General features: G+C 42.1%; 1 protein-coding gene across 6 annotated transcripts in view; it reads right to left on the minus strand.

The window, feature by feature from the left end:
* The window catches only part of znf423 (zinc finger protein 423), a 158,216-nt gene that overhangs the window by 75,331 nt on the left and 56,179 nt on the right, over window positions 1-26,706 (minus strand). For all 6 annotated transcript variants that reach the window (XM_082182453.1, XM_082182449.1, XM_082182448.1 and 3 more), the window contains 2 exons: window positions 1,982-5,409; window positions 1,177-1,261 (listed from right to left, as the gene is read on the minus strand). In XM_082182453.1, the coding sequence (XP_082038579.1) occupies window positions 1,177-1,261; window positions 1,982-5,409 (3,513 nt within the window). The remainder of the gene's footprint in view (window positions 1-1,176; window positions 1,262-1,981; window positions 5,410-26,706) is intronic.

A 26,706-nucleotide genomic window follows, 5' to 3' on the forward strand; every position in this document is an offset into this window, starting at 1 on the left:
CCATGCTCATTTAATGAAGGAGAAAATGAACATGGAACCAAAGGGCCCTAGAATTAAACTCAAAATTCCACCCACATAAAATAAGGACAGACAAAAAGTGTAGATTGCAAACCCACATACACACACACACACACACACACACAAGTCTATGTGGTTAGGCACAATGTCCTTTTTAAAGACAGATGCGGCATGCTCACAAGGACTCTAAGAATATATCAGGTGGCTCCACTTTAGTATCGGCTGTCAGGATCGGAGAAGGCCAGGAAGTTGCTGAGGCTTAGAGCATTGCGCCGTTTGTTCTGTGAAATTACTCACAGGCCCAGCTCGTTAATCTACACTACAGTGTGCTGCAGCAGCAATTATTACTTAAAGAATAACAACACCAAGGGAGGAGGGCATATAAAACAACTACAAAGGAACTGTTCAGTTAAGCTCATATACTGCAGCCAGGGCCACTAGCCAAAGAAACAAGAAACATAGGATGGAAAATATCATCCACCAGGAGCCAACATTAAAAAGTGGCACCCAGCGCTCTATAGCATTATACAGTACGAGGAAACATATTCAAAACACTCCTATAACATAATTAGATAAGTCACAGAGCCCTTTATTAGTTCAGCTAACCTAACATAATTAGAATTCCAACATCGGTAAATAACACCCCCTCCACGTGGACATGTAGTTACTCTATTCGTAAAATATCTGCAACAAAGAGCAAAATCTGTGTAATTGTCCACGACAGACTACAGGAATTAAATGAAGTGGAATAAAATAGAACCTAATTGTTTGTTGGCCTTTGCTGAAGAAGCGAGACCTGCAGTCCTGGTCTCGGCTGCATGGTGAAGAGTTAACAGAGCAATCAGACCTGCAGCCGAGGCCTCAGCTGCGTAGTCAAGTGTTAAACAATGGAACAGCTGTTGAGAGCGATGTCTGCACTTCCAGAAATAGAGCTGTTCATTTCACCTGTCTGTCTCACACCTGTGTGCAGGGAGTGAGAGAGAGTGCTGGGGCAAGACTAAGGCAGCAAAAAAGGGTAGGAAAGCAGGAGTTGCGACTGGCAAGCATCCAAACGCACACGCGCACACACACGCGCGCGCACACACACACACACACAACCACACGTAAACACAGACAAACGCACGCTCACTAGCAGAGGAAACTATGGGGTCAACTTACCGATCATATGGTTGGCAACATGGATCTGGATCTCTCGTTCTGTCTCAAAGGTCATTTGGCATTTGATGCACTGATACGTCTTCTTCTACAAGGAAAGATACAGGATTGGAATTCACATTGAACAGGCTTTTTTAATCCTCCACACATTCACAAACACCCAACCTATCCCGTTGCAACAAGAGGGGAAAAGGCAGCGATTCTCCTATCTGTTACACTGATCTGAGACAAAAGCACAGGTAAAGATTGAGCGTCCCTGGAAGTTCACTGTCAATATCTAGTGAAGCGAACAGGCTGTACAATAGCCCAGCAGGATGAGGCTGCTGAACCCTCTGGGGCCAGTAGTAATGTAGCCATGAATTCACGCATCTCTCTTTGACTCAGAACACTTTGGGAACACAGGGAACTTATACACTAAAAATACTGCCAGAAAATGGTTTCTGGCAATGTCTCCCCTTTTCAAAAGAAATTGCATAAAATTATTTTTTGAACTGCCAAAAAGAAAAGAGATAATAGGAAAAGAAACACAAAAAGAGAAAAGGTAGAGAAAGAAAACAATTTGAGAACTAGAGGAAAACCTCAAATGACCTAAAAAAATACCCTAAGCAAATACAAAACCATTTAAAATAGAATATTTCTGTCAAAAGGCCCAGTGCTTGTGGACAATGGCTAAGAGTCATCTTTGATCTTGTTTCATATTGAACTATAAAATACTTTTAATATCCTTTCAGACGAAAGAAAATATAATTGAGACAGTTGTAGTATAAAGCATATCAGGTTATCATAGGGGTTAGGCTTTGACACTTACTTTAGGGACAGGTGAGGCATCCGTAACTTTCTTAGCTCCACTGGTCTCAGGGCTCATCTCAGGATGGTCCACCTGAACATGGCTTTCCAGGTCTTCCAGGGTCTCAAATTTAACAGCACACTCTGGGCAGCGCAGTCCAGTGGTGCCCTTCTCGCCTTCTTGTGGGGTAACAACAACAGTTGGGGACTGGCCATTTGTGCCCCGACTCATGCAGCCAGCACAAAGACCATAAGGCAGGCCGTTGACATCGATCTTGACCAGCTCTTGTTTATTCTTGAAGTCTTTGAGACAAAGGGCACATTTATAGAGTTTGTGAGCCTGCAGCTGGCCATTTGGAGATGATGAGGCTGATCCTCCTCCTCCGCCACTGACCCCAGAGGACGAGATCTTCTGCATGTGAAAAGTTCCATGGATCTTCAGTTCGAGTGTCGAGGTGACAGTTTGCATGCAAACAACACAGCGGAAGCCTGTGAGGGAGTTTCTCAGGTCAGGGTGCATCTGGCAGTGCTCGATAAACTCTTCCTCGCTCTGCAGGGGCATCTTGCAGATACGGCAGGTGCCTGTGTCCAGGCTCTTGCTGTGGGTGACCTTGTGTTCAGTGAGAGTAAGGAGTGAAGGGAAGCGTTCACCACAGATGGGACACATGTAGTGCTTCGCCGGGCCACGGTGCGTCTGGGCATGTTCCCTCAAGCCGTTCTCAGAAAAGAATGTCCGTGAGCAAACATTGCATTTGTGGTTACCCTTGATGAAGTCAGCCTTCTTTTTTCTTGAGCTTGCATCGTCATCACCAGGTCTGATATTGTGGTCTCGAAGGCGGTGGTTTTGGAGAAGAGACTCCATGGTATAGGCTGCACCACAGATGTCACAGGCATACATTGGCTCTGAGGCGTCCAGCTCCTCTTCACCACCGCTGGCTTCATGGCTGTTTACGGTTTCCTGACTTCCTCCTTTTAACAGCATGTTCTGCAAATCTGCTTGCTCAGCAGCTGCAGTTGATCCTGCTGTGGAACGCTTAGAGCTTTGAGTCACCCCGTTAGGCGTTCCATTTTGGCTGCCTCCATTTCCGTTGCCATTTCCTCCATCAAAAATGCAGTGCTTCTCTCTGAGATGTCTTTCCAACAAGACAATGGCATGGAAAGCCTTCCCACAGAGCCGGCAGTTATACTTTTTACTGTGAGTAGTGATGTGACACTGGAGCTCTACTTCTGTGCCAAATGTCTCCCCACAGAATATGCATTTGCGTGCTTTCCCAGATGCCCCTGTACTGGTAGGATGACCCAAATGACTGTGCTTCACGTGTAATTGCAGGTCACTTTCTTTGCGGAAGTCCCAAGCACAGGCCGTACAACGATACATTTTCTTCTCATTGCTGTGCTTGACGGCCAGGTGGACTTGTATAGAGACCTTTGAGTCAAAGACTTCCTGACACAGTGTGCAGTGGTACAGCACAAAGGTATGCATGTCTAGCAAGTGCTTTTGCAGATCATCTACAGAAGAGAACTGTTTGTCACAGCTCTCACAGACATACTGGGTGGAAGTGGTGGTGTAGTGAATGGTCAAGTGCTGAAGCAATGCCTCTTGAGAATCAAAGTCCTCTTTGTTGCATTGTGGGCAAGACTGTCTCCTCAGCAGCAGTTCCAGATGGGACTTGAGATGGGCTTGGAATCCCTCAAAGCTGCTGAATCGAAGGTCACACTGATTGCAGGGATAGTCTCCATTAGCAACTGCTGGAGTGCTGTCGCCAGTTACCCTATGGCGCTTAGGGGAGGATATCTCCACATCAGATGAGGCTGGGCTCAAGTCTGCCACTTTGACTTTGCGCTTGTTGTTGGCAAGAGGGATGTTCTTGTGATTTTCCTTAATGTGTTTAGTGAGTTTGAGGAGGGAACCAAAGATGGGAGAGTTGGTGCAGTAAGGGCAAGAATACACTTCCATGAAGGACTGTGAGGGCTGCAAGACTGGAGACTCCATCTTGGTCACACCACCCCCACTGCTGCAATGGGTCTGTTGGATGTGCTCGGTGAGTGAGGACTCTGTAAGGAAGCCCATGGAGCACTGGTTGCAGAAGAAAGCATGGTTGCCCTCCAAAGTGGTGGATCCAGCAACAACACCACCGGATAGGCAGTGAGAAACACGGATGTGCTCTTGCAGGCTATTGATGTCTGCAAACATGTCAGGACAGTAGTTGCAATGAAAGGCTGAAACATTACTGAACTGCAGAAGGGGAAAGTTTGAGGCAGAGCTCCCACTGGATCTATGTGCTTTGCGCACATGCTCATTAAGGTTATAGAGAGTAGGCAGGGTTTCCAGACACAACTGGCAAGTGTGGCTCTGCTGAGGTTTGTCTGCATGGATAGTCTTCAGATGAATCTCCAAGACAGCCAGACTGTTAAAATCTCTCTTGGAGCAATATGGACAACTGTAGGTCCCTTTGCCTGACCAGACTCCATCGTCATGGTCAGAAGAAGGTGCAAGCTTGCGTCTGTTCTGTCCAGGCTTGAGAGTAGAGTCTGGGGTTGATCCTCTCTCCAGGGAGGCACTGGAATCAGGCGTAGCACTGCTCATTGATGCCACACTTCCCAAGACCGGATCAGGACTGGCACTGTGGATGCTGGAGTCTGGCTGCCGGTGACTGTCAAGATGGCAATAGACATCCTCTACAGATGGGAACTGTTCTGCGCACATGGGACACTTGTGTTTCTTGTTGGCGTGCGTTCTATCAATATGGGTGAGTAGAGTGCCTTCATCGCTGAAGATTTCAGGGCAGTGGATGCATTGCAGCTCTGCACGGTCTGAGAGCTGGGGATGCTGCGTCAGCACGTGTTTCTCAAGTTCATCTGTCTGACTGAATGTCTCCTCACAGTAATCACACATATATAGGTCCTGGTCCTGGTCAGCTACGTCACTGCTAGATCCATCACGCTTACCCTGGTCTTTCTTTGCCAGGTGTTCCTTGTTCTTCCGATGGGCTTGCATGTGACTCTGTAGAGAGGATGTGGAAGAGAAGCCACGCTTACAAATGCTGCACTTGAATGGTTTGCTGGAACTGTGTGTTTTGAGGTGGATCTTGAGATGATCGCTGCGAGAAAATGCTGCCTCGCACTCCTGGCAACTGTACTTCTTGTCACCGGTGTGAAGCTTGACGTGACGATCACGACTGCGTTTGTGTTTGAACAAACGACTGCAGAAGGTACATTTGAAGGGCAGCTTGTCACTGTGGATCTGTTCGTGGCGCTTCAGGTAGCTGAGGCGACTGAAGGACTTGTCGCAGAACTGGCAGGGATAAGGCAGGCCAGAGCCCCCTTCTTCCTCCCCTGTGCCCATGCCCATATCGCAGCAGCCATCCCCTAGCATCTGTGACGGCGATGCCACGTCTTTGCTAGAGGGAGAGGACGCCACCCAGGAGAGCCCCGGGTCATCATCACCATCTGCAATGCAAAACACAGACAGAATTAAAATGTTAAAGAGGCAGAGAAAATATCAAAATAGAAGCAAAGAACTAAAGACAGCAAACCCCACAAGAGTAGAGAAATAAGGACAAAGATGTATTTTTTTATCCTCTTATCCTCCCTTAGCAAACAAGCTCATACCCATATCCCTCAGATTTGGATCTGCTTTATCATATTTTCATTATGGTCACCAGATTGAAAAGCTTCACAAAAGTGATTAGAGCACATTCAGAAAGGAAAGCCCTCTTACTGGACAATGCATACAAAATCATAGCACTGGATTATTTATGTTTTTCCGCTGTTTGTGCAAACACACGGCCAGTCTAGATTAATGCAGGCATACATTATACAAAGATATACAAATCGGGTTGCTCTTAATTCTCCTGCTTTGTGCAATCTGATGGGGCCTGACACAGTCCACACGTCATCTATTTAGCATCTCAACCAGCAGACTCTGAAGGAAAGCAATGGAGAGAGCTCATGACTTATTGAGCAGGGATGCTGCGAGCACAAAGTCCCACTGCGGCTCAGACAAACACAGAATTTTCTATCAGAGTACTGTTTGTTTGCTTTATTTTCTCTAAGTTGTATGTTCACTTTTAATGCGTTGAAAAAGCCTCTGGTATAACAGATTCAAAAAATGTATATTTACAGAGAATAACATCCCACATCCTCTAAAAGCTCAATCTGTACTCAATCCAAATGTAACAATGTCCTCCTATGCTTAGTTTTCTAATTAGAAAGGAAAAACACACTGGAACAGTCACAATCTACGACCTAATGCGACAGGAAAAGGAAAAAGGAAAAAAGAACAAAGAAAGTGCATCACCTCAGTGTGTATTGTATAAACTAATAACTTCAACTCCATATGGCAGTTGTAGGATTTTACTTCCGCCCACTACTCTCCCATTACACAAAGGTGAGCACAGCAGAATTTGTAGAAAATAAATTCAAGTGATGAATCGATCCACTTTAAAATGTAGGTGCTGTGCAGAACAAATAAATCTCCACGGGGGTTTGTGGGTAGAAATTTGTAAAACCATGAATTATGAATTTAGCTCTAAGCGAGAAATGAATTCAGAGCCGGAGTAAAGAAAAACTTAAAAATAGAGATATCAGTAAAGGAGTATAATAAGAGAAGAAAGTGTGACATTGTTTAGAAAATACTTATATAGAAAGGCAAATAAGAGCAAGGCAGCCAATAAATAAAGAGTTCAATCAATGAAATGAGTGCTTTTCTAAAATTAAAGTGATTTTTAAAGTACATTTTTATAAGATTCAGATTTATAATTTAAGTCTTAACAAATGGCATTGTAGCATCTCAAGCTAAATATATGTTGGTTTTTAATTCCCCTACTGTTAAACATAATAAAAAGGAAATGGTGATTTTAAAAGGACATTTTGACTTGTCTTTGAAAAGTTGAAAGGAAATCTTGAAAGTATGATGATGGCATGTTACTATGACACAGATTTTTGGTTTATTAATAATTGGTTTGTTAATTTTAATACTATTAAAAATATATATATATATGTTGTCTTTTAAATCAATCTATCAACCTAAAATCTAAAAAATAGAGAGAGAATAAAGAAACATTCCACTTTGTGCCACTTTCTTTTTTGTTTTAGCATCTCTTTCTCAGATTACATTTAGCGTAAGAAGAGGTGGCCCACCTCTCACACACCTCCTCTGCCTCTTTCGCCTCCTTCCTTCAAGTACAGTGCCCTCCCCCTGTTATGTTCTCATGCTTTTGTGCCCATGTCAGGATAAGAGCCATCCCAACACAACTTAAAACCCTTGCAACACGGGAGAGAAAGTGTTGCAGTGGCCCAATGAAAGAGCTCAGATGAAAAGCCCATAAGGGACTTAACCGTGGTGAATTCTTTGGCTGCACAATGAGACTGTGGCCCCTGACAGGCCATTCTCTGATCCAGCCACTGTGGAGGTGAGAGGGGGGCTGGTATAGTGGTGATGGTGGGGGTGCCGACTGACAGGTAGGCCGTCCTGCTGAGACACAGACATGTACCACAGTGCAAGAGATACAAAGAAACACTTGCTTGAGTTCAGAGCCAGAAAAAAGGAGGGGAAAAAAAGGCAGAGGAGAGGAAAAGAATGGAGCCTAAAAGAAAAAAAAAACTCCTGGCACATGTGGTCATTCTGGCGAATTATAAATCTATTAATGCTAATGCAATCCCTCTGACTGCGACAGAATGTGAGAAATCACTTTTGAGAAAGAGGGAGATTATAGTCATTAAATAGCTTTAATCCTCAGAAGTGTGGCTGTCGGAAAATGGAAGATCACATGGCTTTTAGGGGGCTTTTGTCATCTGTCCGCCGGGGGACTTGGCAAGAGCACTAAACAGGGTAAGAAATTTCAATGAAAAGTTAAATTAGAAAAGAAACAGAAAGAAAAAAGTGAGGGGGACGAGAGAGAGAGAGAGAGCAAGAGAGAGAAAAGAACCGGCGTCTGGAATGGGCATGAAAACATGGGGTTCATTCCATGCTCCTGTTCTTATACATTTACAGGCTCAATCGACCTTCCCATTGTTTTCAGATTCCTCTCTCCCTCTCTGACAGTTTGTTTCTCACTTGTTCCACATTCCATCCCCAAACTTTCTTTCATGTTGTGACTCATTACCGAATTAACAGGCTGCTCTGGTGGTTGCCCCTGGCGCTGGCCTTCTTCTCGCCAGCCTGTCCCATGTGGAGGGGTGGAGCACAGGATGGAAGGGTGTAGCGAGGGAGGGAAGAATTGGAAGACGGGACTGGCAGAAAGACACATTCTGATGTCCAGGGATGGGCCTGCCACCCCGCCTTGAACAGGGCCTGGTAATTGGGAGCATGATATCAGAAACACATGGTGATGGCGGCAGCCACCCCAGCATCTAATCTGCAGATAATTCTAGAAGATTCAAGACCAGACCCCCCCACACCCTGCGAAGACCCCCATGCCTCCACCGGACCGGGCTGGGCTGAACCACATCAGGCCAGTTAATGGGCTAGCCAAAGCACTGGCATGCAGGGCTGGAAGCGTGGTGGAAGACGGTAATGAAGACGTGCTCAGTCTGATGTCTGTCCTCTCTCCTCTTTATCAGATACAAGGACAGATAGAGGAGGGGGGAGAGGGGGGTATGGGGGGGTAAGCCAGATAGAGAAGGGAAAAAAAGAGATCCCCTCTATCTCTCCCAACACCAAAGCTGTGGATTTTGTGAATGCCCCTACCGACACGAGCCAATAGTCAAAGCCAAAACAGGCTAGTGTGTTCATTAGCGCTTGGAGGCATATACAGCAGACCCACACTTATGACATACAGCACTGCTGTTTCCCTTCTGGAACAACACACCATCCAAAAACAATACAGCCGTTCCACAATGATTAACACACTGAAATTTACACTACATAGGAGACGAGGTTAAATATGCCCACTTCGACAACAACCAAACTAATACTAAACCAGTTTAACATTCATTACAACATATTCTATTCAAATTTGACAAATGGAGGCAAACATTCTGGTTTTGGCCTGATTAATCTCATCCCCCATCTAGGTTAGATGCCACTACTAACATCTCGCTTTGTTCTAAAGCAGTTATTAACTATTAAATCATACTTTTGCTCCAGAAAGTCTCAAAGTGCCAGTAATAATTAATAATAAAAATAAAAAATAAAAAAATATATTCTTCCAAGTCCAGTCTTGGAAAGTCAATTTTTTACGATCAAAATGTTGTGTATTATTGCTAGAGAAGCTCAATATTTTCTGACAAAGGTTTAATTTCAGAACTACACCTAAAATGTAATCTAAAATGTGGGGAAAATGTTATCAGTGACCACAGACATCAACATGCTAATGCTGATAGCCTCAAGCTATGCTAATTAACATAGTAATGGACCTTAGTAAGGGTAGACACCATTTAATTTGACAAATATAAAAACAAGGTATAGTTTGTAAAAGGTTGTATTCAAAAAGTCCAAACAAACCAAAAAAATCCAAAAGACATAGGTTGTGAATATTTAGACATGACTTACGACCTAAAGACATTACAACCCATTGAACTGACTTCACATCTACGTCTCACAGCAAAGGTTTTATTTATGTCAATTTAAATGTGGTGCCTACCATAACTAAGATCCAAAGTAATCTTTGGATTACAATTATAACTACAGTACAAATACACAAACTAAGTAATAGTACATTAAAATAAAAAGTCACAGTACATTACACAAACTATAATAATGTAAATAAATGATTAACTAAACATAAACTCAATATTTGTGTGAAAATTATTTATATCATTTTTTTCTGTCCATATCAAAGTCTGTCAGATTACAACAGAGAACACCCAATTACAACTTCTTACGATCAGTACCAATTCACTTGCACACTAAATCTTTAATTGGTGTCCCACAACTCAGTCAGAAAAGTCAGAGCTTACAGAAAGTAACCAATTCACTACTAGTGAATTTTATGAGCACTAGTAAATACGATCATTCCGACATGATGGAACATAGGGAAAGCAAAATGGTAGAATCGTGGTCTAACTAAACCTGTGTCTTATTTCACCTAGTCACATTCCACATCCCTGACCTCTCACCCCTCCTCTACCCCCTCCACCTTTGAGCCTGGCCCCCTGCCCAAAACCTCCACCTTTCCCAGCAGCCCCCCTGCCCAGCTCACAGCCCCTTACCCCTGGCCCTCTGCCCACAGCCTGGGGCAGGAGAGACACACTGTAGGGGGCAGAAAAACAACTTCCACCCCGTGCTCCCACTGGGCAACCCAGCATGCCGGCCAGACAGGCCTGAAGCAAGAGCCAGGGGAAAACAACTTCCAGATAAACCCAGAGTATCTATAGGAGTTTTTACTAGTGGTTCATCTTAATTCTCTTCCATCATCTCTTCCGTTTCTTTTTCTTTTTCTGTGCTTCTCACAGAGACCTCCCTCTTCCATATCTTCCTTCCTTCCTCTCTCCCCTAGGCAACAGGGCCGTCATAACCAAATACAACAGAGGACAAAGCTATGTTGCTAAGAGGCTAGGAAAGAGTGGAAGAGTGAGGACAAGAAAGAAAAGAGAGAGACGAGAAGGGAGGGGGACGGCACACAAGAACTGACCACATGGCCGGCAGTCCTCTGGGAGCACAGTCTCTGAGACCAAACACCTGTTTATCGATACTAAAATACAAACACACACACACATCTATACACATATACACACAAGCAAACCGACTCCTGTATTTCCCCCCCAACTGTTCTGCAATGTTCCTTTGGGTTTCTATGCTGACACACTCTCTGCCTCTGCCGTAACCCACCGCTGCTCAAGGGAGACAGTCTGTCAGGGGCCTGGTCCTAGTGGACACACAAACACGCACATACACACAAACTCATGTTTGCCGTCCCTAACGGTCTCTGCTCCATCAAGCTGACACTCTCCAGTCTGTGCTCGTAGGACCCCTGGCATTGCTCTCGGTACCCTACAGGGGGCTCCAGGGACACAGTCTGTTAGGGGTCTTTTCCTAAAGGACACAAACACGCAAACATGCCAAGGTGATGTCATCATGTAGCCAGTCTGTCAGGGCCCATAATCCTGGAGGAGAACCATGTATTTACACTCATGTGTACCCTTGCACACACACACATATGCGTACTGCAGTGATGTCACAGGACGGACTGTCTGTCAGGGGCCGGAATCCTGGAGGACACACACTCTTGCTGCCCACAGCCCATATGGAGTTGTTGGCGCCCATAAGCGTCCGAGCAGCCGGACTCATTCCCAGGGCAGAAGGTGAGGAGCAGGGGGTTGGGAAGGCAAGGACAGCTGACAGCCTGCTCCCCATCTCCCCTCTAGCGACCCCCAGGTGAGGAAGAGAAATGGAACACCTTCTGGAGGCTGACCACTCACTCACCTCTAGAGACCACAGAGTGCTGTACAGATGGGTGCAGTGCTACTTGCTAACATGACAACAAGAGAGACTGGAGAGAGGACAGGAAATGATGGGCAGAAGACATGAGCAGAACTCTGACACCAATGTGACACCACAGGCCTTGGCAAAAATACTGATGATTTTCCAATTAATGGTGATCTTCATTTGAACAATCTTGATATCAATTCTTAAAATCTCATAATCTTTTACTCTATGTAAAAGATAATCATATGTAAGAAAAATTGACAAATATACGCAAATAAAATAAAATGAATCTCAATCTAATTAAAATCTAAACAAGATCTCAATCCTAACTTAATCGAAGATTTAAAACATTTACATGAATCGAATCAGGAACTCTATGTTGACACCCAGCACTAGTCAGGTCATAAACCCCCCAAAAAGTGCATCAAGGGCACATTATATTCTTAAAAGGGGGTGACCATGAGTGCCCTTATGAATCCAAAAATGACAGATCATACACCCTATAGTCTATGGATGCAAGTAAACATCAAGAACACCATTTGGGAAAGGGCCTTTGACTTTTGGTAATAAATTTACAAAATCTTTTTTCTTGTTCTGTGGGACAACAGAAGTCCATACCATATCGTACTGCCCCATATTGACTTTTTTTGTAAGTAAATTTCAGTTAGCACTTTGTTTGGCTTTACAAACTATGGGGCAAAATTATTTTCAATGGTAATTAAGAGCATGCCACAGATGTTGACGATAAAGCTTGCCTTCTATTTAACCTGAAACACTCCTTTAAACACTAACCAGACACAGATGAAATCACTTCTAAACAAACCATTTCTGCAGTAGATAAAGTTGCTGTAAACCCAATTAAAAGCCTTCAGCCATTAATAATGTTTAGATGCAGAAAAGCCAATGGCATTTTTAGAGAGGATGATTTACACGCTAAGCATTTTTAGGGGCGCAAAGGTGAAACATAAGTACTCGGTGTGTGCCTGATGGAGAGAGAGAAGGTGAGATGGAGGAGAGATAAAGACTGAGGGAGAGGTTGCGTGACGACAGGGGCACTGGCAGTGGTTAAGCTCCGTTTGACTCTTGTGTTGCTCAGTCTGCGCGAGCGGCGGGGGCCCGCACTGTTAAACAGCTGCAGATTAATTACATGTGAAGTGTACCAAAACAAGCCTCTTCACAACTCCAGCATCAGAGATGAGACGTTTGGCTTCTGCTGCTTTCTTTTCTCTCTTTTGCTTTTCTTCTTCAAAGTTTGGATCCCTTTACTTTACTTTCCACATTTGGTTAAACATAAACCCTTATGATGTCACTAAATGTACGAGAAAGTATGTTCTATTTGGCTTGTCATTTTGCAAATGATGAACATTGCCTGACTTTTTATAGAACAACAAGAGTAGCTCGAAGTGTGGAAACGCAACGGAAAATTGTGCCTCCGCTCATGTACATTACTGTGCTAAACTCATGCTACAAATTCTTACACAAACCTTCATCAAAAATATGGTAAAACAGTAATATTGTGAAATATTATTACAATTTAAAATAACTGTTTCTATGTTGATATATTTTATTTTTAAAATGTATTTAAAAATGTTATGCAATTTATTCCTGTGATGGTAAAGCTGAATTTTCAGCAGCCATTAGCTCAGTATTCAGTGTCACATGATCCTTCAGAAATCATTCACATATGCTGATTTGGTGTTTGTGAAACATATCTAATTATTTACTTTTGTAACATTACAACTGTCACTTTTGATCAATTCAATGCATCCTCGCTGAACAAAAGTGTAATTTAAATCTTAATTTAAATAATAGAATCTTTCTGACAAAACTTTCGAACAGTAGTGTAGTTCATTATATGAAAAAAAAAAAAAGTATATTTGGATGCAGTTCCAGACAATCTGTGCGCTTTACATGCACACGGTCTCAAATGATGAAAAAAAACTACTACTACAAGAGACAATTTGATGTCTCTATCAGTCGCTCATTTTGTCTTCTGTCTGGTAGTCATGTATGTCACAAGTTTTACTGGTTGGGAGTGTACAGTGAGTGCAGTCAGGTTCCCACTGTGTACCTAGTCAATGGGAAGCAGCTGCCTGCCTAGCCATGCAGGAAAGCGGTGCTAAACAAGCACTTTGTTCCCTTCTAGAGTCTCACACACACAAACATCTACCTCACATAACCTGGAACATGACCCTCCGTCACTGAGATGCGCACATTTGTGTGTTTGTATGTGTTTTGTGTGCGAGAGCATGTGCATAACAGATGGGAAAGAGGAGAGAGAGAAGGTGAACGTGTTTAAATGTGTCCCTGATCGTTTCTTCCATCACTTACTATACCCGTCTGTCTATTTCTTTCTCTCTATGATCTGTGCTCGGAGGCAGACAGGCCTCTAAACTGATCACACACTGTATTCTGCCTCTTGGCTCTCTTTGATCAAACTGATGTAGAAAAGGGTTTCGCTTAAAACTCACCTGCCCCCCCTGTTAACACAAAGTAACCCTTTAACCTCAGCATATCATCACAACATGCATACAACAAGTAGGGGCACATGTTCCTATATTTTTGTAGGGGCACTAAAGGAAGTCCAGTTTGTGCTGTGCTTACACATATACACACACACATATTTTTGAAAAATATACTTTTATGTATAAAAAGCCCTATTTGAACGGAGCTAGTTTTCATTGAGGATGTCTGAGAAATCCATGCGTCACAGGCATACTTTGTGATTTTAATCCTATCCGAATCTGCCATGTCTGTTTTTCTCACACAACCTCAGTAAAAATTAGTGCAAATTACCTACTTTTTTTTTGGCAAACTCAACAGTGTGAAAAATCGAATCCCGTCCGAATGCGAATGTCTGTGAATGCTGATATTGTATTTTGCTAATGCTTCTCATGTGTTTTTTTGTCCTACCTGAGCTACCGTTTGCACACCAGTCTTTCACATGGATGGTATCCGATGAAAAAGTTAAATTATTAAATTAATAAACCGAGCCAAATCGAGGAATCTGCGAAGACTGTCCATTTCAATATCAGTGTCAAGTAAGATACTTGTCAAGATGTCTCTGATCACTTATGTGGGTTTATTATAAACAGCCACTTATATAAACTCATGTGAAGTTTTAAATAGGGTTTTAATAATAAGTTAAAGTTATCAATATGATTAAGTAATTCATTAAAAAAAATACGCCATACGTGATGCACACAAACACATTAGAACTTCTGTCATGCCCACATCATGAAAACACACTTCCACCTCTGTAATAAACACAGAGATGTTAGTACCATCCGAATTGGTACATAAAATCACGTGGGGTGATAAAAACTGTAACTCAAACATTGTTTAGAAAACTAGCCCCGTCAGAATCGGGTTAAAGTCTACTTGCCTCAAAAATCTTTAGGAGTGTGTGTCTTTTGAAATTACAAAATTATGTGCCCCAAAAATCATGAACTGCCTTAAAAATTGTGGTCTAGTGAACATGCTTGATACAAACTACATGTGGCAATAATTTCTTTATTCCATCTGAAAGAAGTAAAAGCTAAAAAGAAAATCTGCCGGGTCCAGTCACTGACACTGAGACAGTATATGAAGAGGTTTTGCTGTCTACCATGTCTATCTCTGACCACCCCTCTTTTCCCTGAACTCAATCAGCCAAACCTCATTGTTAAAAATAGTCGACGTGCCCGCAGGCTCCTGCGCTACAGGAGGAGGCTAATGGAGAATGCTTCATGCTAACTACAATGAGAGCCCACACCACTAAACTTAGCATTACTTGTGCAAAAGGGTTTGAATAATTAGCTGTTAGCACACTGCCCAAATTCAGTGTAAAAATGGGTTTGACAGTAATAGCCATCACTCTTAGCTAAGCATATAACTGTCTCTGGGGCATGACAGGCTAAGCACTGTATTTCTGATGAGTGTTTAATCCACCTCAAGCCTTCAAACAAGTGCTCCCAGCTGACAAGTTGATGCTACAGTAATCCACTTACACCTGTACAAACTCACAGTGCAAGAGATGACCACTGGAGCAGTGTAGGACACTACAGAGCTAGGGCTAAATCTGAGAGAATCCAAAGCATTGTTTTATTCATAGGACAAAAGAGAGACAGGAAAGTTCATGGAGAAAAAGAGGGAACAGGATCGCAGGCTGGATCACTGACAGGTCTATGTGTCACATGCACAAGCGCTGCTCACTGTGTCATGATTTTAACCAGGAAGTGCATTTATTTAGAGCACTGTTTCTCACTCATGAGCTGAGTCAGGTGTATTTGATTAGGAAGAGATGTAAAATGTGCAGTATTGGAGGTTATCCGGGACCAGGGTTAGGAAACACTGGTGTAGGTCGGACATGTGTATCGCCCCCTACAGTCAGGTGAGGGGAAAACAGGTTTGCTGGTACGGTTCTAGTTATAATTTAATGATTCCTAGTTATTCGTTTTCAAAAGTGTATGTTTAACTACATGTTCTGATATGAACAACTAGTCAGTAATGATACTGATTTACACTTACATTACCATTCAAAAGTTTAGGGTCAATAAGATTTTTTTTTTCTTTTGAAATAAATTAATACTTTTATTCAGTAAGGATGCATTAAAATTCATGAAAGGTTACAGTAAAGACTTTTACATAATAATAAAAAAAAACTGGAGTAATGGCTGCTGAAAATTCAGCTTTGCCATCACAGGAATAAATAACATTTCAAGATATATTATGTTTTTTGTTAATTTGTCTGTTTTAATATTTTAAAATGTAATAATATTCCACAAGATAATGTATTTGTGATCACGCAAATGCAGCCTCTGTGATGGTAAGAGGGTAATTTAAGAACAGGAATGCAGTGAGTTCATTAACTGAAAGATTCATCTGACTGATTCATACTAAGTTTGTGAACGATTTATTAAAAGAACAGGCTCATATGAGTCATTCCTTCTTGAATCTGAGTACACTAATAGCGCTGTTTGTTTTAAAGTGCAGCAATAAAAGTCAACGCAATAGAAAGGCTTGTTTTCATGCCATTATTTTGCAGTACACTCTCTCTGTATTTCATCACATTCAATTCAGACATCAAAAATACAACATGAGCTAATGCATAGTATTGCACTTCAATATCTTAGATATAAGAGGACTATGGAGCTGAGAGTGGGGGGTTAAGGCTGGGGTCCTCATGAGGCTGCTGGGCCCAGGGGACCTTCCACACAGGCAGAGAGAGGCGGGTACCTCCTGCCCACGCTGCCACAGTGGGAGCCATCAGCACCTCAAGGGACCACCAGAACTGAGAGGAACACCTGGACCTGCCATTAGTCACACAGACTGTGAGAGCAGACAGACGGTAAGCTGGAGATCCGGAGAGAAAGACATCACATACACATATGTATGTAACCATACACACAGAAAAACTACACACACAAACACATGCTTTGACATTAATGTACAAACAGTTGAGTAAACAGGAACTAGCACACGCAGAACTGCGCATATAACATCCACACACAAAACATTTGACAGACACACACACACCCACCCACATGAGTTAATGAAAAGGTGTCATGAATATTAAGAGGCATAAAAATACAGGGCAGCAGCACTATAAAAAACACTAAAACACAAGTTCATGCGCTCAGATACACACACGCTGGGAGGCAGGGTGAAGGAGACACCTGGACGGCAATGTGGTGAATAAGGACAGGATAATTACTGTGGTATTAAACGGTGCACTCCCCAGGGTGACACCAGAGCACCCAGCCGGGGTTCAAGGACGCAGAGAGAGCTGCACCTCACCACTGTCATTACAGCAGCATGCACAGTCTCTCTCTGCCTGTCTGCTGCTCAACCTCTCTTTCTGTCTCTAACACATATAAACACAAACAGCTGCACCTCACCACTGTCATTACTGCTGCATGCACTGTCTCTCGCTCCTCTCACACACAATCACTTTCAACGCATATAAACTCAAACAGCTGCCCTTAAAGAGACAGTTCACACAAATGGAAATTTATGCCATGGATTACTCACTCTCATATAGTCCCAAACCTGTATGAATTTCTTACAAGGAATGGGAAAAAAAGCGATGAATATTCACATAACTCTTTTTTTATACCATAAAAGATGCCGTTGAGAGCCAAAAATGAAAAAAAGCAATCAAGTCAGAATCTGTCACTATTCATATATTTTGTTATTTAGTCACTGAAAATCTCTCAAGTCATATTCACAATTCTGCATATTAAAATGTTGGTGTTAAATAATGGGTTATGAGATGTGTAAGGAACACTGGCATTTTGTGCTGATGTCAAATCTGGTGTTTTTTATCAATTTCAATATAAAAACAATACGTTTTTTTAATTTTTTTATTAATTCACTCAAAATCTTTCATTTCATCATAGCTCTCAAATTTCATTAAAAGTTAAAACTTTTCAAAACAGAAAATTTGTTTCACACTAAAATTATGATATGGCTTAAGAAACATGTGTGTCATATGAAGTACTTTTATAGTATTTTATTGTGTTGTGCTTTTTTGGACTTTGACAGCATCCATTCTTACACATTTGCTGTATGGAAAAGAACAGCTTGGATATCTTGAGTAACATCTCTTTTTACATTTCACAGAAGAAAGTAAATCGTAGGGGTTTGGAACACCACCAGGGTAGGTAAATAATGACAGCATTTAAATTTTTGGCTTAACTGTTTCTTTAGCCGCTGGCATTTATCAGCGTACCAACAGAGAGGGAGAAAGAGAGAATCATCAATCAAAAAACAAGAACATAAAATCTGACAAAAATCACACACACAAACAAAATCTTTCAACAAACAAACAGCAAAGTCACTACAGATCACCTGTCTACGATCTGTTAACAAAAGCTGATCACTGGACCATACCCACACATGCTCTGATATGATGTGAGCCTTCTTAGAAACTTGCACTGGCCCTTTATTGTTGATGGAGCGCTATGTAGTGTGGCAATTAGTCCAAAAGAATAGCCACACCGAATAGCAAATCAACCCAACATTATGCTAACAATGCTATTACTTTACAAACAAACACAACCCCCATGTCCATGCATGCGGGAGGCTATGGATCAGCGCCCGGCGGGACATGCGCTAAACAACGGACAATGCGCGACCGCCAACAGGTGAGGACCGCTTATTCCCTTTGAACGGTTTTCATCAGTGGATTATTATTTTTGTTAAACCTATGCACTCCCTGAGACTCTCTCCTACACACACAACGGCAAGATCACACATTAAACTAAAACACGCATCTTGTTTCTTCACTGTTAATGAATCGCCAGGATGACCCAAAGAGTGGCCAGCCATTAGCTTTGTGAGTTTATTTGACTTTTAACTCAGTGACAGAGCGGGGGAAAAAGAGCACATTGCCTTTAATCAAGGTCATGAGGACCATAAAAACACAAAATAAAATAGCAAACAGGAAGGAAAAAAAATCTGTATCAAGTTCAATGTGGTTGTCAACAAAAAGAACCCAACTTTAAAACAAAATGGAGGGTGGCGAGAGAGAAAATTCTCTTTGTGTATTAAAGAGCTCAAACTGTCTCCATCAAAGGGGGCTCAGCTGGGGGAAAAGGAGCGGCAGAGAAAAGAAAGGGAGGACGAGACAAAGGTACAGCGAGTGGGAAAAAAAATCTGCCCGACATGAAACAGATCAAAGGCTGCGGTCGGGAGAAAGGGAAGCCAGGGGGTCCAGTAATTACGGCCTACATCCGCTAAAACATGGGGAGATGGAAAGAGAGGATGGAGGCAATGAGAAAACTTCTCCAATCCATTGGCTCCTGGGGTTGCCTTTGCACTAGTCCTTCACACACACACTCTAACCCCTACCAGGACGCACAAACGCTGCCAGATCCTGTCCTCGCCCTCCCCCTCTGCCGGTAAGGCCCCACCCCATGCGGGAAGCCCCCTTGCTGGCCCATGGGGGGGATAGCTGTCCACTGTGAGTGAACGACTTGGAAAAAAACAACAAAAAAAACTTTTTGTTGGAACTTCTGGCATCGCCCCAGGGGCTGTTCTCTGGGAAGGAGAAGCAAGCTGACCTCCAGACAGACGTGCATTCAAACATACAATGTGTATAGACATTCACACATATGTAAAGTACATGAATTGCACATGCAAACATGAATACAAATGTCTGCATATATATATATATATATATATATTAATAAAAAAGCCTGCTCATACACACAGACAAAATGAGGCACACAGTGTGGTAGAGGGCAGTGTGACGGCATGCAGTAGATCAATGGCGACCACTAGCTGCTCAGACTCCACAGCATAAAAAAGGATTGCAGTGGGACTAACAGTAAAAGTGCAGCCCATCCTCACATCAAATGCGGTCCCGCCACCACTTTTTAATAAACGTGGGTGAACAGAAACATGAAAATGGCTTCAACAATGATCTGGCTTTCATTTATGCCCTCTCTCATTCTCCCTACCCTATCCTATGGAAGAACTTCAGGGATGTGTGTTGCCTTCATCAATGGCACACTATCAAACTCAACCACTGGAAAGGTGTAGGTTTAATCATTAAAATCACTTACAACTACAGTTATACATTTTTAAAGCAAATGTGATGAGAAAAGTCCCTGCCATGATGCTGGGATGGTCTATGTAGGGTGCTCTGGGTGGTTGTGTAGTAGTACAAGTCAAAAAAGAAATAAAGTCCCTTCTTCAATGCAAGTCTATGGGTTTTTTATCATCCACTAAGGCAAAAAACTATACAAGGCTCAACAAAAAGGATGGCCCACTGGCCCCTAGGGTTTGGGGCTAGTTGATAAGATATTGTCCTATTGGGTTTCTTAGTGCTGTGTTGCCACAAAAAAAATACAGTTTTTATATATATAGTACAGTACTCTGCAAGTCTTAGGCCACTGTTAGATGTTGTTTTAGCAATGGTATAATGACCATATATGATTATTTCTCTTTATTAGAATATAACCAGAAAATACAGGAAACTTACATTTACATTTATGCATTTGGCAGACGCTTTTATCCAAAGCAACTTACATTGCATTTCGAGGTACACATTTATGGCTCGTTTTCACTAAGCGGTACCTGCCTGGAACAGCCTTTCCTCGGCTAGTCCTTCTGACGTTTGCCGCTGACTCTGACATCTCTGTAGTGGTTAAACATATAATTCGTCTTGTGAATATCTAACGGGCGATCTTTGGTTTCGTGAATCTATATTTTGTTCCCTGGCCAATCGTTTTGGCTGAGGGCAAAGTGAAATTTCATAACTTAATATTTAGGCTATTTAACTTTACCGTTGTAACGTTAGACTAGAGCGCTGACTTTGTATATTTGACTGAATTCTTTGCTTTATTTCTTATTGTATAGCTTCTTGTACCTTTTACTTATACTTTTATAATGGCTATTATTGATAAAACTGAAATTTAACAAAAAGAGACAGGGTTGAGTTTTGTCATTTTTAATTTTATTACAGTGAAGATGAGTCCAAATCCACATATTGCCTGCACCATATTAATACGTTTAATTTTTATTTATTTTTTTAAACAAAAAGAGGCAGGGTTGTGTTTTATATTTCGTTTTGTTATAAATAGGCTAACGTTATACATGCAGTGAATATAATCAATACGCGTTGCCTGAACCACATTTGTGTGGCTATAATGTTTAACATTTCTTTAAATGAAAACGAAAAGAGGCAGTGTGGTGTTTTATAACATATTTCGTTTTATTGTTGCCTAAAATATACGTACAGGGATAACCGGAGTAGCAGAGCGTGCTGAGTGACGCTTTCAAGAACGCGCTATTCTATTTGCAGAATTACCGGACTCGCGTCCTCATGAGTCATTCTCCTGCGTACTTGGTATTGAGAAACGCCTAACGTCGGTGCTAGTCTTCTTGTGACAAACATGCAGAGAAGCAAGAACAAGATCTGCTGTGTGTCATCCATTGTTGTTTACTATTGCTTTCTTCTTCGCGCGAAAATTACATCAATTGCTTCTTTTCGGCATAGGCTACCCCACGCCTATCAAGTAAGGGTACTGTTGGCGGTGGAAACGCTAGCCGGATCAGGGTTTACCGTCCCGAATCGTACTGTACCATACCGTACCGTACCGCTCAGTGAAAACGAGCCATTACATTCTTATCAGTTCTTGCTTTCCCTGGGAATCGAACCCATGACCTTGGCGTTGCAAGTGCCAATGCTCTACTGTTTGAGCTACAGGAAAGCCCAGGAAATGTACATGCAGTATTATCTGAGGGGAAAAAACTGCTTCTTTAGACTAAAGGGGCAAGTATTTACTAGTGACCTCCCCTTACACTTGAGCAATAGCAGGAACCTGGCTCTCTTAAACCTAAATCCAATCCAATCCTTTGGAATGGAAAAGGATTGGAAGGCCAAGAAAACTTTCAAAATATGTTGAGAAGTTTCTCAGAGTTTCTTCTTTGAGAAACTGGAAGTCAAGGAGGTCACTCTAAAAAAAATGTGCTTAAAGAAACCATTTTGTTCAGATTTTTTTTTTTTTATATTGTGTGTACATATTTCCTGTATTTTCTGTTTGTATCTAAGTAAAGAGACCGAAAAATACATATGGATGGTCATTAAAACATTGCTAAAACAACAAAGCTGGTGGTGGCCTAAGACTTTTGTATATATAATCAGGGGTCCACATACTGTAACTGGTGCGCAGGTGCGCATGCGTGGTAAAAACGATGCGCAGCAGAGACGTGGAGGGAAGCGCTTTTAAGTACCAACATTTTTGGGGACAGCGACACGTTTACTTACTGGAGTAGGATTTTTCTCTGGTAAGATAGCAATCATGATGATAAGTGTGTTCATTATTTATTAGTTGTTAATAAGGATGCAACGGATCACAGTTGATCCATGATCCATACGGACCAGGCTACACGGTTCGGCACGCATGTGATTCGCGGATTAACTGCTAAGTTTAATCATCATAGATGATTCAAAAGTTTATTATTTGGACGTGTTTTGTCTTGCCAATTTACACATTCAAACGATTTTAAATGTGAAAGAGAAGGCGAAAATCGGGACTCACGCTGTTATCTGTGCGCACACCTGAAGTGCCTGCACGCAGAGAGAGAGAGAGAGAGAGAGAGAGAGAGAGAGAGAGAGAGAGAGAGAGAGAGAGAGAGAGACGCGTTTCAGATAGCGCTCAAACACTGAATTGATTCCTCTTGATTCCGTCTCGGCAAGTATTGTCTCGGTTATATCATAAGTGAACAGTTGAGAAAGAAACTAGATGCGTGTCAGTTTGTTTGGTCCGTGCATTTGGTCTTAAAGTGACAGCAGCCTAATATTCCTGCTGTTGTCTGTGTCATTTATGTTAATAAAATAAAAATACAACTTTAACAAAGATTAACCTACATTTAATTTCTACAGTGAACAAATAGTGTTATAGTGAGGAGAGCAGTCAGTAAGAAAGTGATGACGACAGCTTGTATGATAAGTGTGCCGAGTAAAACGTGAGTACTAAGCAGCATCTCCAGGTGCTCCCTTGATTGATCCTAATTATTTTTGCAAATTTAATTCCTGTAAAAAAAGTGGAAAAAGTAAAAAGTAATATTATTTTTTTATTTTAATTTTATATATATTTTATGTAATGAAAATGTTTTATATATATAAAAGTATACATATTGACTAAAATAGATTGATCATTCTTTTGTGGTGAAGCCACAAAAGGTAGGGATGTAAAAATGTAAAAATGTAAAAAAAAGATGTGTTGGTAGGGAAAGTAAAAACAAATATTGAGCTTGGAAGAAGTTCAAGTAGTTCATGGTCAAGTTATGCACCAAAGTATAAAATATAAGGTTAGGGGGGTGTTCGAATGTATGAGCAATAATAATAGTTAAAGCACTAATACACTGTGTTACTAGTTCTAACTATAAAAAATATAAGAATGTGTAACTGATGACAGGGGTGTTGCAACACACATTTGAATGAATAGAAAGAGAAATCAGTAAGAGTTTGGAAGTGAAAAGACACATAGGGCTCTATAATTGCCTAATGTCTTACCTGTTTACCTGACCTGTATCTCACTATTTTCTTATTCTCTCTTCTCACCACACACAGGCAAAAGCACACAGCCAATATCGAAGGGTGCGTTTTCTGCCACACAAGCTTGCACACATGCCCCAAAATTAAATTAATATGAAAAAAATTAAATTAAATCAAACCCCCAAGTGTTTTATTACTTACTTGTGTTTCCAGCCATTAAGAGAGTGCATTACTAAAATATGAATAATTAAGGACATATGGGTATTATTACGTCGGAGGGAAAAAAAAACAATCGCTCATGCCTTATTTCATTTGGAAGAAGCGTTGTTATCTCTGGAAAGTGTCTGACAAGGGGCTCTGATGTGTCTGAGGTGTGAAATGAGAGAAATACATGGGGTCGGTCTATATCGGGACACAAGTCACGCCACCATATCACCGTCCACACTAAACTTTCTTTTAGAGTTCATTTCTAGCTCAACAAAAAGTTCTGAAATGTCACATTTAGGATTTTTCATTGATTGCAGATTGTGTCCAAAATTAGATTTAAGACTTGGCTATGGTTTTCAGCACAAATAGTGGAACAACTTCTTGTCTATGCACGATTGGATCATTATAGAGCCCTGCCAAGCCTCTCTGACATCCACATATCGCAATTTTAGAACTCTGGGGGAATTATGCTGCCTCGTCTACATCGAGAAGTTTATCCGTTCTGACCCAAACCGGTGGTGGAAACTCTCCATCGTAAGATAATCACAACAAAATCACCATTGATTCCTCTGCTATTCCACTAGACACTGGGGCATCCAACAAATCAGCCCAGAAAATGCAAGAAGGAAAGGAGGAAAGAAAGAAAGAAAAAGAAGGAAAGAAAGAAAAAGAAGGAAAGAAGGCAATGGCAAGACACCAAGGCAAAAAATGCAAAAGCAGGTCTAGGTCTGCCTATATTCTGCAAACGTCTTCATAAACAAAACAAAAACAAAAAAACAAAAAAAAGGACATAACAAAAAAATACATGATTAAATAATGAATATCATAATTTTCTAGCACGCTATGAAGCTAGGATATGATGCTTACCAGCTGGACACATGATGCCAGTACACAGTGTTCATCACAATCCCAAACCAACACACACAACCACACTCATTCCTAAACTTTTTCAGCATGCTTGTGGATTATTAGTCGTCTCCGATCCGTACCGACCCGTTATCAGCCCCTCACCAGTAAACCCAAAGCCCCCCACAGCTGTCAAAGCCTCCCGACGCTCACTCTCTCACTCCCTCTCCTCCAAACCCCCACTTCACTTTATCTAGGCTTTCGCAGGCCGCACGCTTTGGCAGCAGACCGGGGGGTAACCAGTCTCTCAGTTTCCCTCTCTTTCTCTTCGTCTCCCCACCCAGCAGCAGCGGCGTCAACAGCAGTCCCGGTCTGCCCTGGGAACGGAGTGTGGAAACAGGCCCGCATTGCTGTGCTGTGTCCTGGGGGAGTTCATTACTTGAGCAGGGCGCTCCCACCAGCCAGCCAGAGAGCAGGTCCGCCACGGCCCTACTGCGCTCCACTGGAGCTGCTCTCATTAAACAGAGAGAAAGAAAGAAAAGGCAAGAAAGAAAGAAAGAAAGAAAGAAAGAAAGAAAGAAAGAAAGAAAGAAAGAAAGAAAGAAAGAAAGAAAGAAAGAAAGAAAGAAAGAAAGAAAGAAAGAAAGAAAGAAAGAAAGAAAGAAAGAAAAAAATGGCGAGACACCAAGGCTAATAACGTGACAAGTTTTGTTTTTTCTTGTCGGGTTGTGTGCGTTGCATTTATCGTCTTTTCCGAGGTGGAATTTGACGCCACCCACTCCCAGGTCTGGTTACTTATTCAGCAGCGAGTTTCCTATCCTCCCCAGAAATGAGAAACAGGTTTAAATATTTTACAAAGGCAGGGTGGATAGCGAAGGCTCTGAGCTCGGAGGAACAGTAGAAGGATTCTCCAGATCTTTAACCCCAATAGAGGGCCGTCTCCTTTGAACACTCAATCCCCATCACGCACTTCTCTTTCTCGGTTTCTCCCGGGAAGCTCCACTGTCACTAGCCTCGACAAAACAATACACACCTACCGCACTAATTCCACTGAAAGAAGGGGGGGGGGGGGGGGGTGTGACAACGTGCATGCCCTTCCTCATCCGATATTACGCTCTAAATCTAGACTTGTTCAGTTCATTCTCCTACAATCCATCCATCTCTCACTCCCTCGCGGTCTCGGACGCCCCCCCCTTGCAACCCTGCCAAGATGCGAAGGATTCCAATCAGGCACTTAGCTGGATGGCTATTTCCAGGGACAAAGGACATGGAGAGGAGCAGGACTGGAGGGGAGGGGGAAAACGAGGGGGAACAAAGACTGCTCCTGGCACCCAGGGGAGCAACCAGCCACTGACGTAACCGTGTATGAGTGCGTGTATGTGCGAGAGAGATAGAAGGAGGCCGTAATGGGTGTTTGAGAGCCTGCCTGAGGCTGGCAGAGGTCCCCTAGGGGGGCTGTCCTCATGGGAAGATAGGAAAAGAGGTTCTCTATTATTTGTGGACACTTACTGAGTGAGGGCCGTGTGCAAACTATCAACTGTGGTATAACGTAACTACGAAAATGAGAATATATGATATATGTTGCATTCATGTGAGATGTGAATATCAGAAGTCATAAGAGATGTAATATTAACAGGAGTGGATGCCGGCGTTCCGTGTTACTTCAAAACAAACTGTGATTGGCCACCACATCATGAGGCCACATGAAGAGATAGGCCGCCACATCATGAAGAGATAGGACACTTAAAGGGTTAGTTCACCCAAAAATGAAAATTCTGTCAGTAATTACTCACCCTCATGTTGTTCCAACCCCGTAAGACTTTCGTTCATCTTCGGAACACAAATTAAGATATTTTTGATTAAATCTGAGAGCTGTCTCACTGTTCCATAGGCTTCTATGTTATTGAAACTTGCCGGCCCAAAAGGTTAGTAAAGACAATGTTTAAAATAGTCCAAGTGACTACACTGGCTCAACCATAAGTTTATCAAGCGACGAGAATACTTTTTATGTGGAAAAAATAAAATACAAAAATAACGACTTTATTCAACTATTCATTTTCTTCTGTGTGGTCCTCTGACGTGAGTTCATGTAGTGTAACAGCACAGAGCTTCTAGGTTGTACGTCAGAACATAGGCTCACTATTGGCCGACGCTGGTCGTGTGTGATGCGTGTGATGCTGGCCAATAGTGAGCCTACGTTCTGACGTTGCGCTGTGCCACTATGTGAACTCACTCAGAGGCCCACACAGAAGAAAATGAATAGTTAAATAAAGTCGTTATTTTTGTTTGTTTTTTGCGCAGAAAAAGTATTCTCGTCGCTTGATAAACTTATGGT

This window comes from Leuciscus leuciscus (genome assembly GCF_965113295.1).
Source record: "Leuciscus leuciscus genome assembly, chromosome: 10".
NCBI classification, from domain to species: domain Eukaryota; kingdom Metazoa; phylum Chordata; class Actinopteri; order Cypriniformes; family Leuciscidae; genus Leuciscus; species Leuciscus leuciscus.